The sequence below is a fragment of the Oncorhynchus masou genome, unplaced genomic scaffold (genome assembly GCF_036934945.1).
Source record: "Oncorhynchus masou masou isolate Uvic2021 unplaced genomic scaffold, UVic_Omas_1.1 unplaced_scaffold_6350, whole genome shotgun sequence".
NCBI classification, from domain to species: Eukaryota; Metazoa; Chordata; class Actinopteri; order Salmoniformes; family Salmonidae; genus Oncorhynchus; species Oncorhynchus masou.
The window spans coordinates 1-17,153 of NW_027012781.1; the positions used below are offsets into that span (position 1 = coordinate 1).

The 17,153-nt window shown below is 48.9% G+C and overlaps 1 protein-coding gene across 1 annotated transcript; it reads left to right on the plus strand.

Moving 5' to 3' along the window:
* The first annotated feature begins 914 nt into the window (after positions 1 to 914).
* Positions 915 to 16,456, plus strand: LOC135536569 (uncharacterized). The gene is made up of 8 exons (XM_064962863.1): positions 915 to 1,631; positions 1,927 to 2,074; positions 3,518 to 3,600; positions 13,634 to 13,711; positions 14,514 to 14,579; positions 15,099 to 15,164; positions 15,263 to 15,351; positions 15,821 to 16,456. The coding sequence occupies exons 1-8, from the start codon at positions 915 to 917 to the stop codon at positions 16,017 to 16,019; spliced, it is 1,446 nt and encodes a 481-aa protein (XP_064818935.1). The 3' UTR covers positions 16,020 to 16,456.
* Positions 16,457 to 17,153: the final 697 nt, after the last annotated feature.

Consider the following 17,153-nt stretch of genomic DNA (forward strand, 5'->3'; position numbering starts at 1 on the left):
TCCCTCAGGCTTTCCAACCACTATGAGATGGCTGTCTCTTGAGGAGTGACTCCTCAGGCTTCCAACCACTATGATGGCTGGGTCTCTGCGGAGTGACTCCTCAGGCTTTCCAACCACTATGAGATGGCTGGGTCTCTGAGGACACTCCCCAGGCTTTCCAACCACTATGAGATGGCTGGGTCTCTGAGGAGTGACTTCTCAGGCTTTCCAACCACTATGAGATGGCTGGGTCTCTGCGGAGTGACTCCCTCAGGCTTTCCAACCACTATGAGATGGCTGGTCTCTGTGAGGACTTCCTCAGGCTTTCCAACCACTATGAGATGGCTGGGTCTCTGAGGAGTGACTCCTCAGGCTTTCCAACCACTATGAGATGGCTGGTCTCTGAGGAGTGACTTCAGGCTTTCCAACTACTATGAGATGGCTGGGCTCTGAGGAGTGACTCCCTCAGGCTTTCCAACCACTATGAGATGGTGGATCTCTGAGGAGTGACTTCTCAGGCTTTCCAACCACTATGAGATGGCTGGGTCTCTGAGGAGTGACTCCTCAGGCTTTCCAACTACTATGAGATGGCTGGGTCTCTGAGGAGTGACTCCCTCAGGCTTTCCAACTACTATGAGATGGCTGGGTCTCTGCGGAGTGACTCCCTCAGGCTTTCCAACTACTATGAGATGGCTGGGTCTCTGAGGAGGACTCTCAGGCTTTCCAACCACTATGAGATGGCTGGGTCTCTGAGAGTGACTCCCTCAGGCTTTCCAAACCACTATGAGATGGCTGATCCTCCAGGAGTGACTCTCAGGCTTTCCAACCACTATGAGATGGCTGGGTCTCTGAGGAGTGACTCTAGGCTTTCCAACCACTATGAGATGGCTGGGTCTCATGCGGAGTGACTCCTCAGGCTTTCCAACCACTATGAGATGGCTGGGTCTCTGAGGAGTGACTTCCTCAGGCTTTCCAACTACTATGAGATGGCTGGGTCTCTGAGGAGTGACTTCCTCAGGCTTTCCAACCACTATGAGATGGCTGGGTCTCTGCGGAGTGACTCCCTCAGGCTTTCCAACCACTATGAGATGGCTGGGTCTCTGAGGAGTGACTCCCTCAGGCTTTCCAACTACTATGAGATGGCTGGGTCTCTGCGGAGTGACTCCCTCAGGCTTTCCAACTACTATGAGATGGCTGGGTCTCTGAGGAGTGACTTCCTCAGGCTTTCCAACCACTATGAGATGGCTGGGTCTCTGAGGAGTGACTTCCTCAGGCTTTCCAACCACTATGAGATGGCTGGGTCTCTGCGGAGTGACTTCCTCAGGCTTTCCAACCACTATGAGATGGCTGGGTCTCTGAGGAGTGACTTCCTCAGGCTTTCCAACCACTATGAGATGGCTGGGTCTCTGAGGAGTGACTTCCTCAGGCTTTCCAACCACTATGAGATGGCTGGGTCTCTGAGGAGTGACTTCCTCAGGCTTTCCAACCACTATGAGATGGCTGGGTCTCTGAGGAGTGACTTCCTCAGGCTTTCCAACCACTATGAGATGGCTGGGTCTCTGAGGAGTGACTTCCTCAGGCTTTCCAACTACTATGAGATGGCTGGGTCTCTGCGGAGTGACTTCCTCAGGCTTTCCAACTACTATGAGATGGCTGGGTCTTTGAGTTTAGGGTTTAGAACGGGCCCTTCCCCTCTCTCCTCCCCTCCATGTTCTCCCCAGGGTCCTAAGGGCCACAGTCTGTGGACAGGAGTTGGGATAGGTTTATATTAGGTTTGTGTTAGGTTTAGATGAGGGTTCGAGGTTATGACTATAATAGTGTTTTGTCTCCCCATAATCCTACGGGCCACAGTCCGTGGACAGGAGTTGGGATAGGTTTATATTAGGTTTGTGTTAGGTTTAGATGAGGGTTCGAGGTTATGACTATAATAGTGTTTTGTCTCCCCAGGGTCCTAAGGGCCACAGTCCATGGACAGGAGTGTCCCAGTTCCTCCAGACCTCCCAGAAGATCATCCAGTTTGCCTCAGGACAGGAGGCCCAACCTGGGGACACCATCATCTACATTGGCAGGGCCTTCACCTCTTCCGTATCCTTATGTACCGCTGTGTCTGAGAGAGAGACAGACACAGGGTGGTTGTGTGTCTGTGAGAGAGAGACACAGGGTGGTTGTGTGTCTGTGAGAGAGAGAGACACATGGTGGTTGTGTGTCTGAGAGAGACAGACACATGGTGGTTGTGTGTCTGAGAGAGAGACAGACACATGGTGGTTGTGTGTCTGTGAGAGAGACAGAGACATGGTGGTTGTGTGTCTGTGAGAGAGACAGAGACATGGTGGTTGTGTGTCTGTGAGAGAGACAGAAACATGGTGGTTGTGTGTCTGTGAGAGAGACATGGTGGTTGTGTGTCTGTGAGAGACACATGGTGGTTGTGTGTCTGTGAGAGACACATGGTGGTTGTGTGTCTGTGAGAGACACATGGTGGTTGTGTGTCTGTGAGAGACACATGGTGGTTGTGTGCCTGTGTGAGAGACACATGGTGGTTGTGTGCCTGTGAGAGAGACAGACACATGGTGGTTGTGTGCCTGTGAGAGAGACAGACACATGGTGGTTGTGTGTCTGTGAGAGAGACAGACACAGGGTGGTTGTGTGTCTGTGAGAGACAGACACAGGGTGGTTGTGTGTCTGTGAGAGACAGACACAGGGTGGTTGTGTGTCTGTGAGAGACAGACACAGGGTGGTTGTGTGTCTGTGAGAGAGAGAGAGAGAGACAGACACAGGGTGGTTGTGTGTCTGTGAGAGAGAGAGACAGACACATGGTGGTTGTGTGTCTGTGAGAGACAGACACATGGTGGTTGTGTGTCTGTGAGAGAGACAGACACATGGTGGTTGTGTGTCTGTGAGAGAGACAGACACATGGTGGTTGTGTGTCTGTGAGAGAGACCAAGGGTGGTTGTGTGTCTGTGAGAGAGAGACAGACAAATGGTGGTTGTGTGTCTGTGAGAGAGAGAGAGAGACGCATGGTGGTTGTGTGTCTGTGAGAGAGAGAGACGCATGGTGGTGGTGTGTCTGTGTGAGAGAGAGAGAGAGACACATGGTGGTTGTGTGTCTGTGAGAGAGACAGACACATGGTGGTTGTGTGTCTGTGAGAGAGAGAGACACATGGTGGTGGTGTGTCTGTGAGAGAGAGAGAGAGAGAGAGAGAGAGACACATGGTGGTTGTGTGTCTGTGAGAGAGAGAGACAGACAAATGGTGGTTGTGTGTCTGTGAGAGAGACAGACACATGGTGGTTGTGTGTCTGTGAGAGAGACAGACACATGGTGGTTGTGTGTCTGTGAGAGACAGACACATGGTGGTTGTGTGTCTGTGAGAGACAGACACATGGTGGTTGTGTGTCTGTGAGAGAGACAGACACATGGTGGTTGTGTGTCTGTGAGAGAGACCAAGGGTGGTTGTGTGTCTGTGAGAAAGACAGAGACAAAGGTAGTTGTCTCTCTCTGTGTGTGTGTGTGTGTTATTACCTTGACCACTCCTCCCCGTCAGACATTGGTCATGTTGACTTCCTGGAGACGGTCTACAAACAGTCTGAGAGGCCTTACGTCATCGTGGGACTGCACTTTGACCAGGTATGTACACACACACACACACACACGTTCAGAAAATGCTGACCCCATCAGATTCAGTCAACATTTGCACTGAGCTAAAGGGTAGAGTTGCCGCTTTCAAGATGCGGACTCGAACCCGGAATTTTTTGAAATCTTGCTATGCCCTCCGACGAACCATCAAACAGACCAAGCAACAATACAGGGCTAAGATTGAATCGTACCACACTGGCTCCGACGCTTTCGACTTATGTGGCAGGGCTTGCAAACTATTACAGACTACTAAGGGAAGCACAGCCGCGAGCTGCCCCAGTGACACGAGCCTACCAGACCAGCTAAATCACTTCTACGCCGCTTCGAGGCAAGCAATACTGAGGCATGCATGAGAGCATCAGCTGTTCTGGACGACTGTGTGATCACGCTCTCCATAGCCGACGTGAGTAAGACCTTTAAACAATTCAACATTCACAAAGGCGCCGGGCCAGACTGATTATGTGCTCCGGCCATGTGCTGACCAACTGGCAGGTGTCTTCACTGACATTTTAAAACATGTCCCTGATTGAGTCTGTAATACCAACATGTTTCAAGCAGACCACCATAGCCCCTGTGCCAAAGAACACTAAGGCAACCTGCCGAAATGACTACAGACCTGTAGCACTCACCTCCGTAGCCATGAAGTGCTTTGAAAGGCTGGTAAATGGCTCACATCAACACCATTATCCCAGAAACCCTAGACCCACTCCAATTTGCATACCACCTCCTGTACTCCCTGTTCACCCACTACTGCGTGGCCAGGTACGACTCCCAACACCACCATTAAGTTTGCAGATGACACAACAGTGGTAGGCCTGATCACCAACCGCGACGAGACAGCCTATAGGGAGGAGGTCGGAGACGTGGCCGGGTGGTGCCAGAATAACAACCTATCCCTCAACGTGATCAAGACTAAGGAGATGATTGTGGACTACAGGAAAAGGAGGGCCGAGCACGTCCCCATTCTCATCGACGGGGCTGTAGTGGAGCAGGTTACTCGGTGTCCACATCACCAACAAACTAACATGGTCCAAACGCACCAAGACAGTCGTGAAGAGGTACGACAAAATCTTTTCCCCCTCAGGAAACTAAAAGATTTGTCATGGGTCCTCAGATCCTCGAAAACTTCTACAGCTGCACCATTGAGAGCATCCTGACTGGTTGCATCACTGCCTGGTATGGCAACTGCTGGGCCTCCGACCGCAAGGCACGACAGAGAGTAGTGCAAACAACCCAGTACATCACTGGGGCTAAGCTGCCTGCCATCCAGGACCTCTACACCAGGCGGTGTCAGAAGAAGGTCCTAAAAATGGTCAAAGACCCCGGCCACCCCAGTCATAGACTGTTCTCTCTACTACCGCATGGCAGGTCTAGGACCAAAAGGCTTCTCGACAGTTTTTACCCCCAAGCCACAAGACTCCTGAGGAAATGAAATGGCGACCCGGACTATATACATTGTGTCCGTCCCCCCCACTATATACATTGTGTCCCCCCCCCACTATATACACTGTGTCCCCCCCACTATATACATTGTGTCCGTCCCCACTATATACATTGTGTCCCCCCCACTATATACATTGTGTCCCCCACTATATACATTGTGTCCCCCCACTATATACATTGTGTCCGTCCCCCCACTATATACATTGTGTCCGTCCCCCACTATATACATTGTGTCCGTCCCCCCACTATATACATTGTGTCCCCCCCACTATATACATTGTGTCCCCCCACTATATACATTGTGTCCGCCCCCACTATATACATTGTGTCCCCCCCCCCCCCCACTATATACATTGTGTCCCCCCCCACTATATACATTGTGTCAGTCCCCCCACTATATACATTGTGTCCGTCCCCCCCCACTATATACATTGTGTCCGTCCCCCCACTATATACATTGTGTCCGTCCCCCACTATATACATTGTGTCCGTCCCCCCCACTATATACATTGTGTCCCCCCCCACTATATACATTGTGTCAGTCCCCCACTATATACATTGTGTCAAGTCCCCCCACTATATACATTGTGTCAGTCCCCCACTATATACATTGTGTCCGTCCCCCCACTATATACATTGTGTCCAGTCCCCCACTATATACATTGTGTCGTCCCCCCACTATATACATTGTGTCCGTCCCCCACTATATACATTGTGTCCGTCCCCCCACTATATACATTGTGTCAGGTCCCCCCACTATATACATTGTGTCCGTCCCCCCACTATATACATTGTGTCCGTCCCCCACCACTATATACATTGTCCCCCCCCCACTATATACATTGTGTCCGTCCCCCACTATATACATTGTGTCCGTCCCCCACTATATACATTGTGTCCGTCCCCCCACTATATACATTGTGTCCAGTCCCCCCACTATATACATTGTGTCCGTCCCCACCACTATATACATTGTGTGTCCCCCCCACTATATACATTGTGTCCCCCACTATATACATTGTGTCCGTCCCCCCACTATATACATTGTGTCCGTCCCCCACTATATACATTGTGTCCGTCCCCCCCCACTATATACATTGTGTCCGTCCCCCCACTATATACATTTGTCCGTCCCCCACTATATACATTGTGTCCAGTCCCCCACTATATACATTGTGTCCGTCCCCCCCACTATATACATTGTGTCCGTCCCCCACTATATACATTGTCCCCCCCCACTATATACATTGTGTCCCCCCCCACTATATACATTGTGTCCGTCCCCCCCACTATATACATTGTGTCTAGTCCCCCCCCACTATATACATTGTGTCCGTCCCCCCACTATACATTGTGTCAGGTCCCCCCCACTATATACATTGTGTCCAGGTCCCCCCCCACTATATACATTGTGTCAGGTCCCCCCACTATATACATTGTAAAAGTCCCCCACTATATACATTGTGTCCGTCCCCCACTATATACATTGTGTCCGTCCCCCCACCACTATATACATTGTGTCAGTCCCCCCACTATATACATTGTGTCCGTCCCCCCACCACTATATACATTGTGTCCCCCCCCACTATATACATTGTGTCCGTCCCCCCACTATATACATTGTGTCAGTCCCCCCACTACTATACACTGTGTCCCCCCACTATATACACTGTGTCCCCCCCACTATATACATTGTGTCAGTCCCCCCCACTATATACATTGTGTCCGTCCCCCACTATATACATTGTGTCCGTCCCCCCACTATATACATTGTGTCCGTCCCCCCACTATATACATTGTGTCCGTCCCCCACTATATACATTGTGTCCCCCCCACTATATACATTGTGTCAGGTCCCCCCACTATATACATTGTGTGTCCCCCACTATATACATTGTGTCCGTCCCCCCACTATATACATTGTGTCGTCCCCCCCCACTATATACACTGTGTAGGTCCCCCCACTATATACACTGTGTCGGTCCCCCACTATATACACTGTGTCCGTCCCCCACTATATACATTGTGTCCGTCCCCACTATATACATTGTGTCGTCCCCCCACTATATACACTGTGTCCGTCCGTCCCACTATATACACTGTGTCCGTCCCCCACTATATACATTGTGTCCGTCCCCCCACTATATACATTGTGTCCGTCCCCCCACTATATACATTGTGTCCGTCCCCCACTATATACATTGTGTCCGTCCCCCCACTATATACATTGTGTCCGTCCCCCCACTATATACATTGTGTCCCCCCCACTATATACATTGTGTCCGTCCCCCCACTATATACATTGTGTCCCCCCCACTATATACATTTGTGTCCCCCCCACTATATACATTGTGTCCGTTCCCCCACTATATACATTGTGTCCCCCCCCCACTATATACATTGTGTCCGTCCCCCCACTATATACATTGTGTGTCCCCCCACTATATACATTGTGTCAAGTCCCCCCACTATATACATTGTGTCCGTCCCCCCCACTATATACATTGTGTCCCCCACTATATACATTGTGTCCCCCCACTATATACATTGTGTCCGTCCCCCACTATATACATTGTGTCCGTCCCCCCACTATATACATTGTGTCCGTCCCCCACTATATACATTGTGTCGTCCCCCACTATATACACTGTGTCCGTCCCCCCACTATATACACTGTGTCCGTCCCCCCACTATATACATTGTGTCCGTCCCCCCACTATATACATTGTGTCCAAGTCCCCCCACTATATACATTGTGTCCCCCCACTATATACATTGTGTCCGGGTCCCCCACTATATACATTGTGTCCGTCCCCCCACTATATACATTGTGTCCGTCCCCACTATATACATTGTGTCCGTCCCCCCACTATATACATTGTGTCATAGTCCCCCACTATATACATTGTGTTAGTCCCCCCACTATATACATTGTGTCCCCCCCCCCACTATATACATTGTGTCCCCCCCACTATATACATTGTGTCCGTCCCCCACTATATACATTGTGTCCGTCCCCCCACTATATACATTGTGTCCGTCCCCCTATATATATACATTGTGTCGTCCCCCACTATATACACTGTGTCCGTCCCCCCACTATATACACTGTGTCCGTCCCCACTATATACATTGTGTCCGTCCCCCCACTATATACATTGTGTCCGTCCCCCACTATATACATTGTGTCCCCCCACTATATACATTGTGTCCGTCCCCCCCACTATATACATTGTGTCCGTCCCCCCACTATATACATTGTGTCCGTCCCCCACTATATACATTGTGTCCGTCCCCCCCACTATATACATTGTGTCCGTCCCCCCCACTATATACATTGTGTCCGTCCCCCCCACTATATACATTGTGTCCGTCCCCCCCCCAACCCCTCTTTTACACTGCTGCTACTCTGTTTATCATATATGCATAGTCACTTTAACCATACCGACATGTACATACTACCTCAATCAGCCCGACTAACCGGTGCCTGTAAGTAGCCTCTCTACTGTATGTAGCCTCTCTACTGTATGTAGCCTCTCTACTGTATGTAGCCTCTCTACTGTATGTAGCCTCTCTACTGTATGGAGCCTCTCTACTGTATGGAGCCTCTCTACTGTATGGAGCCTCTCTACTGTATGGAGCCTCTCTACTGTATGTAGCCTCTCTACTGTATGTAGCCTCACTACTGTATGTAGCCTCACTACTGTATGTAGCCTCTCTACTGTATGTAGCCTCTCTACTGTATGTAGCCTCTCTACTGTATGTAGCCTCTCTACTGTATGTAGCCTCTCTACTGTATGTAGCCTCTCTACTGTATAGAGCCTCTCTACTGTATGTAGCCTCTCTACTGTATGTAGCCTCTCTACTGTATGTAGCCTCTCTACTGTATGTAGCCTCTCTACTGTATGGAGCCTCTCTACTGTATAGAGCCTCTCTACTGTATGTAGCCTCTCTACTGTATGTAGCCTCTCTACTGTATAGAGCCTCTCTACTGTATGGAGCCTCTACTGTATGGAGCCTCACTACTGTATGTAGCCTCACTACTGTACGTAGCCTCTACTGTATGTAGCCTCCCTACTGTATGTAGCCTCTATTGTATGTAGCCTCACTACTGTATATTGCCTCTACTGTATGTAGCCTCCCTACTGTATGTAGCCTCCCTACTGTATAGAGCCTCTCTACTGTATGTAGCCTCTCTACTGTATAGAGCCTCTCTACTGTATGTAGCCTCTCTACTGTATGTAGCCTCTCTACTGTATGTAGCCTCTCTACTGTATGTAGCCTCTCTACTGTATAGAGCCTCTCTACTGTATAGAGCCTCTCTACTGTATGTAGCCTCTCTACTGTATGTAGCCTCTCTACTGTATGTAGCCTCTCTACTGTATGTAGCCTCTCTACTGTATAGAGCCTCTCTACTGTATGTAGCCTCTCTACTGTATGTAGCCTCTCTACTGTATGTAGCCTCTCTACTGTATGTAGCCTCTCTACTGTATGTAGCCTCTCTACTGTATGTAGCCTCTCTACTGTATGTAGCCTCTCTACCTTATGTAGCCTCTACTGTATGTAGCCTCTACTGTATGTAGCCTCACTACTGTATGTAGCCTCACTACTGTATGTAGCCTCACTACTGTATGTAGCCTCACTACTGTATGTAGCCTCACTACTGTATGTAGCCTCACTACTGTATGTAGCCTCTATTGTATGTAGCCTCACTACTGTATATTGCCTCTACTGTATGTAGCCTCTCTCCTGTATAGCCCTCGACTATGTAGCCTCTACTGTATGTAGCCTCTCTACTGTATGTAGCCTCTCTACCGTATGTAGTCTCTACTGTATGTAGCTTCTACTGTATATAGCCTCCCTACTGTATGTAGCCTCTATTGTATGTAGCCTCACTACTGTATATTGCCTCACTACTGTATGTAGCCTCACTACTGTATGTAGCCTCACTACTGTATGTAGCCTCACTACTGTATGTAGCCTCACTACTGTATGTAGCCTCTATTGTATGTAGCCTCACTACTGTATATTGCCTCTACTGTATGTAGCCTCTCTCCTGTATAGAGCCTCTCGACTATGTAGCCTCTACTGTATGTAGCCTCTCTACTGTATGTAGCCTCTCTACCGTATGTAGTCTCTACTGTATGTAGCTTCTACTGTATATAGCCTCCCTACTGTATGTAGCCTCTATTGTATGTAGCCTCACTACTGTATATTGCCTCACTACTGTATGTAGCCTCACTACTGTATGTAGCCTCACTACTGTATGTAGCCTCTACTGTATGTAGCCTCCCTACTGTTTGAGTTTGAGTTTATTTTTATTTTTACAGGGACAGTGCACATTAATCAACGTTTCAGTAAAAGTGCCGGTTTCAGCCAGCCGGCTAATTTTCAACCGCAGTCCCTGGGCAGGTTATTAAAAACAATTACAATATAGACAATAGCAACATAGAACAAGCAAGACATAGCAACATAGGACTAGCAAGACGTAGCATACAGACAGAGCAACAGAGCAAAAAGCAGCAAGACAAAATTCATAAAAGCAACAAAGTGTTTCCACACCTCACAAGCTACAGACAACAGACAACATGGAAAGCGGCAACACACAGCTAGGGACCATGTTCACAAATCTGATTGACCTTTAGCCATGTCTTCAAGCATTTTGTGAAAGTGTGATATGTGGTGCAGTTATGTGTGTCTGATGGCAGTGTATTCCAGACATGGGAAGCTCTCACAGAGAATGCAGATTTACTAAAGGTGCTTTTCCTTAGGGGAACTATACAGTCACCTCTCATGGCAGACCTTGTGGCCTCTCGACTGTATGTAGCCTCTCTACTGTATGTAGCCTCTCTACTGTATGTAGCCTCTCTACTGTATGTAGCCTCTCTACTGTATGTAGCCTCTCTACTGTATGTAGCCTCTCTACTGTATGTAGCCTCTCTACTGTATGTAGCCTCTATTGTATATAGCCTCCCTACTGTATAGCCTCTACTGTATATAGTATCACTACTGTATGTAGCCTCTTGTATGTAGCCTCTCGACTGTATGTAGCCTCTCTACCTCTCTACTGTATGTCACCTCTCTACTGTATGTAGCCTCTCTACTGTATGTAGCCTCTCTACTGTATGTAGCCTCTCTACTGTATGTAGCCTCTCCTGTATGTAGCCTCTCCTGTATGTAGCCTCTCCTGTATGTAGCCTCTCCTGTATGTAGCCTCTCCTGTATGTAGCCTCTCCTGTATGTAGCCTCTCCTGTATGTAGCCTCTCTCCTGTATAGAGCCTCTCTCCTGTATAGAGCCTCTCTCCTGTATAGAGCCTCTCTCCTGTATAGAGCCTCTCTCCTGTATAGAGCCTCTCCTGTATGTAGCCTCTACTGTATGGAGCCTCTACTGTATGGAGCCTCTACTGTATGGAGCCTCTCTACTGTATGGAGCCTCTCTACTGTATGGAGCCTCTCTACTGTATGGAGCCTCTCTACTGTATGGAGCCTCTCTACTGTATGGAACCTCTACTGTATAGAGCCTCTCTCCTGTATGTAGCCTCTACTGTATGTAGCCTCTACTGTATGTAGCCTCTACTGTATGTAGCCTCTACTGTATAGAGCCTCTGCTGTATGTAGCCTCTACTCTATATAACCTCTACTGTATGTAACCTCTACTGTATAGAGCCTCTACTGTATGTAGCCTCCCTGCTGTATGTAGCCTCCCTGCTGTATGTAGCCTCCCTGCTGTATGTAGCCTCCCTGCTGTATGTAGCCTCCCTGCTGTATGTAGCCTCCCTGCTGTATAGAGCCTCTGCTGTATAGAGCCCCTCTACTGTATAGAGCCCCTCTACTGTATAGAGCCCCTCTACTGTATGTAGCCTCTACTGTATGTAACCTCTACTGTATATAGCCTCTACTGTATATAGCCTCTACTGTATATAGCCTCTACTGTATATAACCTCTACTGTATGTAGCCTCTACTGTTATTATTCACTGTGTTTTTAATGTGTATTTATATCCTTACCTATCTTGTTCACCTAATACCTACTTTTTACTTAAAGGTTGCACTGTTGGTTAGGGGCCTGTAAGTAAACATTTCACCTGTTGTATTCGGCGCAGGTGACAAACTTTGATTTGATTTGAAACGCTGACCCCATCAGAATCTATGTGAATGTGGTTTTCTAACCCTGTAGACATGATGGGGGGGTGCTGACTGTGTTTCACTGTCCCGCTCTCTCTCACACACAGGCCCGTGGTACGCACACACACACACACACACACAGGCCCGTGGTACGCGCAGACACACACACACACAGGCCCGTGGTACGCGCAGACACACACACACACACAGGCCCGTGGTACGCGCAGACAGACACACACACAGGCCCGTGGTACGCGCAGACAGACACACACACAGGCCCGTGGTACGCGCAGACACACACACACAGGCCCGTGAGCCGCGCAGAGACACACACACACACAGGCCCGTGGTACGCGCAGACACACACACACACAGGCCCGTGGTACGCGCAGACACACACACAGGCCCGTGGTACGCGCAGAGACACACACACACACACAGGCCCGTGGTACGCGCAGACACACACACACACACAGGCCCGTGGTACGCGCAGACACACACACACAGGCCCGTGGTACGCGCAGACACACACACACACAGGCCCGTGGTACGCGCAGACACACACACACACAGGCCCGTGGTACGCGCAGACACACACACACACAGGCCCGTGGTACGCGCAGACACACACACACACAGGCCCGTGGTATGCGCAGACACACACACACACACACACACACACACACACACACACACACACACACACACACACACACACACACACACTGTTACAGAGAAACATGTGGATCCAGTTGACTACATTATATGAAGGACTGACATGTCTAAAAGCTACAGAGGGCCTCGCTGCTCGTGTTCCCCAACTCCATTCCAATGAAACACGCTGCCATTGGTCGAGAGCCAGTATAAATACTCTGTCATTGGTCCTCGACTGTGGGGGTCGTCCTATTCCTTTTAGACGCTGTTCCAAGGTCGGTTGTGATGGAATGCTGACGGATCAATCCTAGCAGGAGGAGACTTTGCTCAACTCGATCTTCATGGGGGGAAAAAAGTCAGCGGGTTTTAACCAAAAACAGATTTTAAAAAATACATTTAAAAAAGAGCCACATCTTAACGTTCACCGTTAGTGGGGATGACGAAACTGACCTAAGATCAGTGTCTAGAGGCAATATTAAACTACTTCTTTGTAACCTCCCATAGACTTAGACAACAGTAGTGGCCAAAAGCATGGGCATTGAGGACTTTCACCATTTCGAAGTAGTCAACTGGGCTCACATTGTTTACCAACTCATATAAGTAGTAGAAGAAGACGATTTGAAATGGAAATGCCCTCGATGCCGCTGCCCATGCTTTCACAGACACCAAAATGGGACCAATACCCCTGTTTCACATTGCAATAAAGCCTCATGCCATTGGTCGAGAACTAGTCAAATATCCTGACATTGGTCGAAAGCTAGTAAATATCCTGTCATTGGTTGTTGTGTTTTTCTGTCAACCAGGAAGTGAATCGCTACAAAGGGAAGAACTACCCAATCATGAACATCCACGAGAGAACCCTGAGTGTCCTGGCCTGCAGGGTGAGAACATACACATTAAACACACACCGACGCCCACCGACACACAGGCACCCACCAACACACACCCCGACACACACCCATAGACACACACCAACACAAACACCCTCGCAGACACACACCAACACAGAAACACAACGACACAGACACACCAACACACACACACACACTAAGACACACCAACACACACACACACAGACACCAACACCAACATAGACACACACAGCTTCTTTGTAACCCCATGGGCCCAATAGTCACAGACAGTTAAAGCTGTCTGCTCTGCCTAGAGAGAAATGTTCTCCTTCCACACACACACTGAAGGACGGTAGGCTCTCTCCTCCATTCAGCTCTTATCAGACCAGCTACAGAAGAAAGATCCTCTGTCCTCCCGGTGTGTGTTCACATCAAACCGTCTGCTTGTGTATCTCACATCTTTTAATGTGTGTTGACGTGTCTTGAGAATGTGTTTTATGAAATCGTAATCCTAAACGGCACTCGATTACTCAAACCACACAAAGGGTATCTATACACACACACACACACACCGGATTACTCAAACCACACAAAGGGTATCTATATATACACACACACACACACACACACACCGGATTACGCAATTCTATAACCATTCAGAGTTAACACAAAGCCTGAAACTGTCTCCCTGTGACAGAGCTATGACTCAATGACTTTTGATAGTCACCCTCGACCTAAATACAACCATTACACAACACTCACAACTCACTCATTTATTTTTGTTTAATTATCTCTCCCTCTCCCCCTCCCCCTCTTTCTCTCTCTCCTCCAGTATGTATCAGAGGTGGTGATTGGGGCTCCCTACGCTGTGGGTAAAGATCTGCTGGACCACTTCAAGGTGAGGCACACACACACACAGGAAGACACACACATTGAAACAGTGGTATTGTTTGACTGGGAGAAGAGACGTCTTTCCTAACATGCATAGCCTCTCTTAGGGAGAAACATGTACAATGACCTGGTATGTGTTTGTGTGAACTGACCTTTCTCCTGCGCTCCCCCTCTCGCTCTCTCCCCCCTCGCTCTCTCTCCCCCTCACTCCCCCTCTCGCTCGCTCCCCCTCTCGCTCGCTCCCCCTCTCGCTCGCGCTCCCCCTCGCTCCCCCTCTCGCTCGCCCCCCCTCTCGCTCGCGCTCCCCCTCTCGCTCGCGCTCCCCTCGCTCCCCCTCACTCCCCCTCTTGCGCTCTCTCCCCCTCGCTCTCTCCCCCTCGCTCCCCTTATACCATAGATATTATTGCTCATATGTTAATTGACCATGTCACTTCCTGTTATACCATAGATATTTACGATAAATCATGTAGGTTATATAATTGATCCTATTGACTATACTCATGATCTATGATGTCACTTCTTGTAGGTGGACCTGGTGTGTCATGGGAAGACGGAGGTGTTTCCTGACAGGGACACTGCAGACCCTTATGCTGTGAGTACTGACTGTGTGTGTCTGTCTGTTTTACAGTATTCGTGTGTGTGTCTTTTTGTGTGATTGCATGTTATCGTGTGTGTGTGTGTGTGTCCCAGGAGCCTAAGAAGAGAGGTATCTTCCGTACAGTAGACAGTGGTAACGGTTTGACCACCGATGACATCGTACAGAGAATCATCAAGAACCGGTAAGGGCCTCTCTCACCCATTTATCACTGTCTACCTTTGTCTCTCCTTGTCCCTCGTCTTTTTCTCACTCGTTTTGGTTATTTTTCCATCCCTCTCTCCCCACCTCCTCCACACGCCTCTCCCCACCTCCTCCACACCCCTCTCCCCACCTCCTCCACACCCCTCTCCCCACCTCCTCCACACCCCTCTCCCCACCTCCTCCACACGCCTCTCCCCACCTCCTCCACACGCCTCTCCCCACCTCCTCCACACCCCTCTCCCCACCACCTCCACACCCCTCTCCCCACCTCCTCCACACCCCTCTCCCCACCTCCTCCACACCCCTCTCCCCACCTCCTCCACACCCCTCTCCCCACCTCCTCCACACCCCTCTCCCAACCTCTCTCCCTCCTTATTTGATATTATTGAATTGTTACATTGTACCAAATGCACTATACAAATGAAGTTGGTTTGATTGTCTCTCTCCAGGCTGCAGTTTGAGGCAAGGAACCAGAAGAAAGAGGCCAAGGAGATTGCGGTGTTTGAGGCGATGAAAAGCCAGGCAGAGGGAGAGCAGGCCGGGACACGGCCCAGGCAGCACAGTAACCAGATCAAACTAGTTCAAACCAGACCCAGCTGTCCCAAAACTGATCCTAAACCAGAGTTTCTCAAACTAGAGAAACTCTGAAATAACTTTTTTTTTTTTAATTGCGTTTGGTTCATAGAACTGGGGTTATGTCAGTAACCTCCGGTTGCTGCAAGATGCCGTTGTCATAGTGAGAGCGGTTTTTGTTTTCTTTCTTCCTATCTTTTGAACGGTTTAATCTCCGGTTTCCCTCCACAATGCCCAGAAGCCTCAGAACAGAGTGGACAAGACCAGGCACTAAAATCAGAAGAACAACAATCACTGGTGTTATTTTCTACTCAGCAGATCAAACTAAACGATTGGCTGATGCTCTTCTGATCTTCCCAATACCTTTCTGATGCATTTGTCACTTCAAACAATCCTTCATATTGAAACACTGTCAAATGTACTGTCAACTGATTTGTAATAGTTGGTTATAGTCCCAGTTTAAGAACCAAACATTGGCTGTTGATTTCATCACCTTTTTTTAAAATGACAAAATGGGGTCAATGGAACAAAATATTTTGGGAACCCCTGTCCTAACCAGTTCTAAATGGTTCAAACACACCCGAACCGGGTCAGACTGAACCCAGCCAGCCCAAACCAGTCTAGTCCTACTACATGTACTGTATACACATCCTTTAGTGAAGCATTGCCTGCTAGCCCGTCCTAGACCAGCTTTACCCCCAGTCCACAACGGGACAAACTCACTCCACCGATGGCCGAGTGTCCGTGGTTTTCACTCCTCCCTTGTACTTGATTGATTGAATTAAGGTCAGTAATTAGTAAGGAACTCCCCTCATCTGGTTGTCCAGGTCTTAACTGAAAGGAATAACCAGCGGACACTAGGACCTCCATGAAATGAGTTTCCACCCAAAACCGGATCCAGACCAGATCAAACTGCAGAAAGACTTTTAACCAAGACACCTCCTCTCCTTCACCGCCTAAGGAGAACACAAAAATAACCCTCTTCCCCTGTCAGTGGAGGCTGCTGAGGGGAGGACGGCCCATAATAATGTCTGGAGTGGAGTCAATGGGAATGGGACTCAGTTAAATCTTATCCCACTTTCAGGCAGAAAGAAAGGAAAGAGAATCGAGAAGTGTGACTGATGAAAAAGAACATTGAAAGACTTGTGAAGAAGAGAGGAAAGTCTATGTAGTTGTGTGTGTACTGTCTATTTAGTAGTGCCTTCTAGT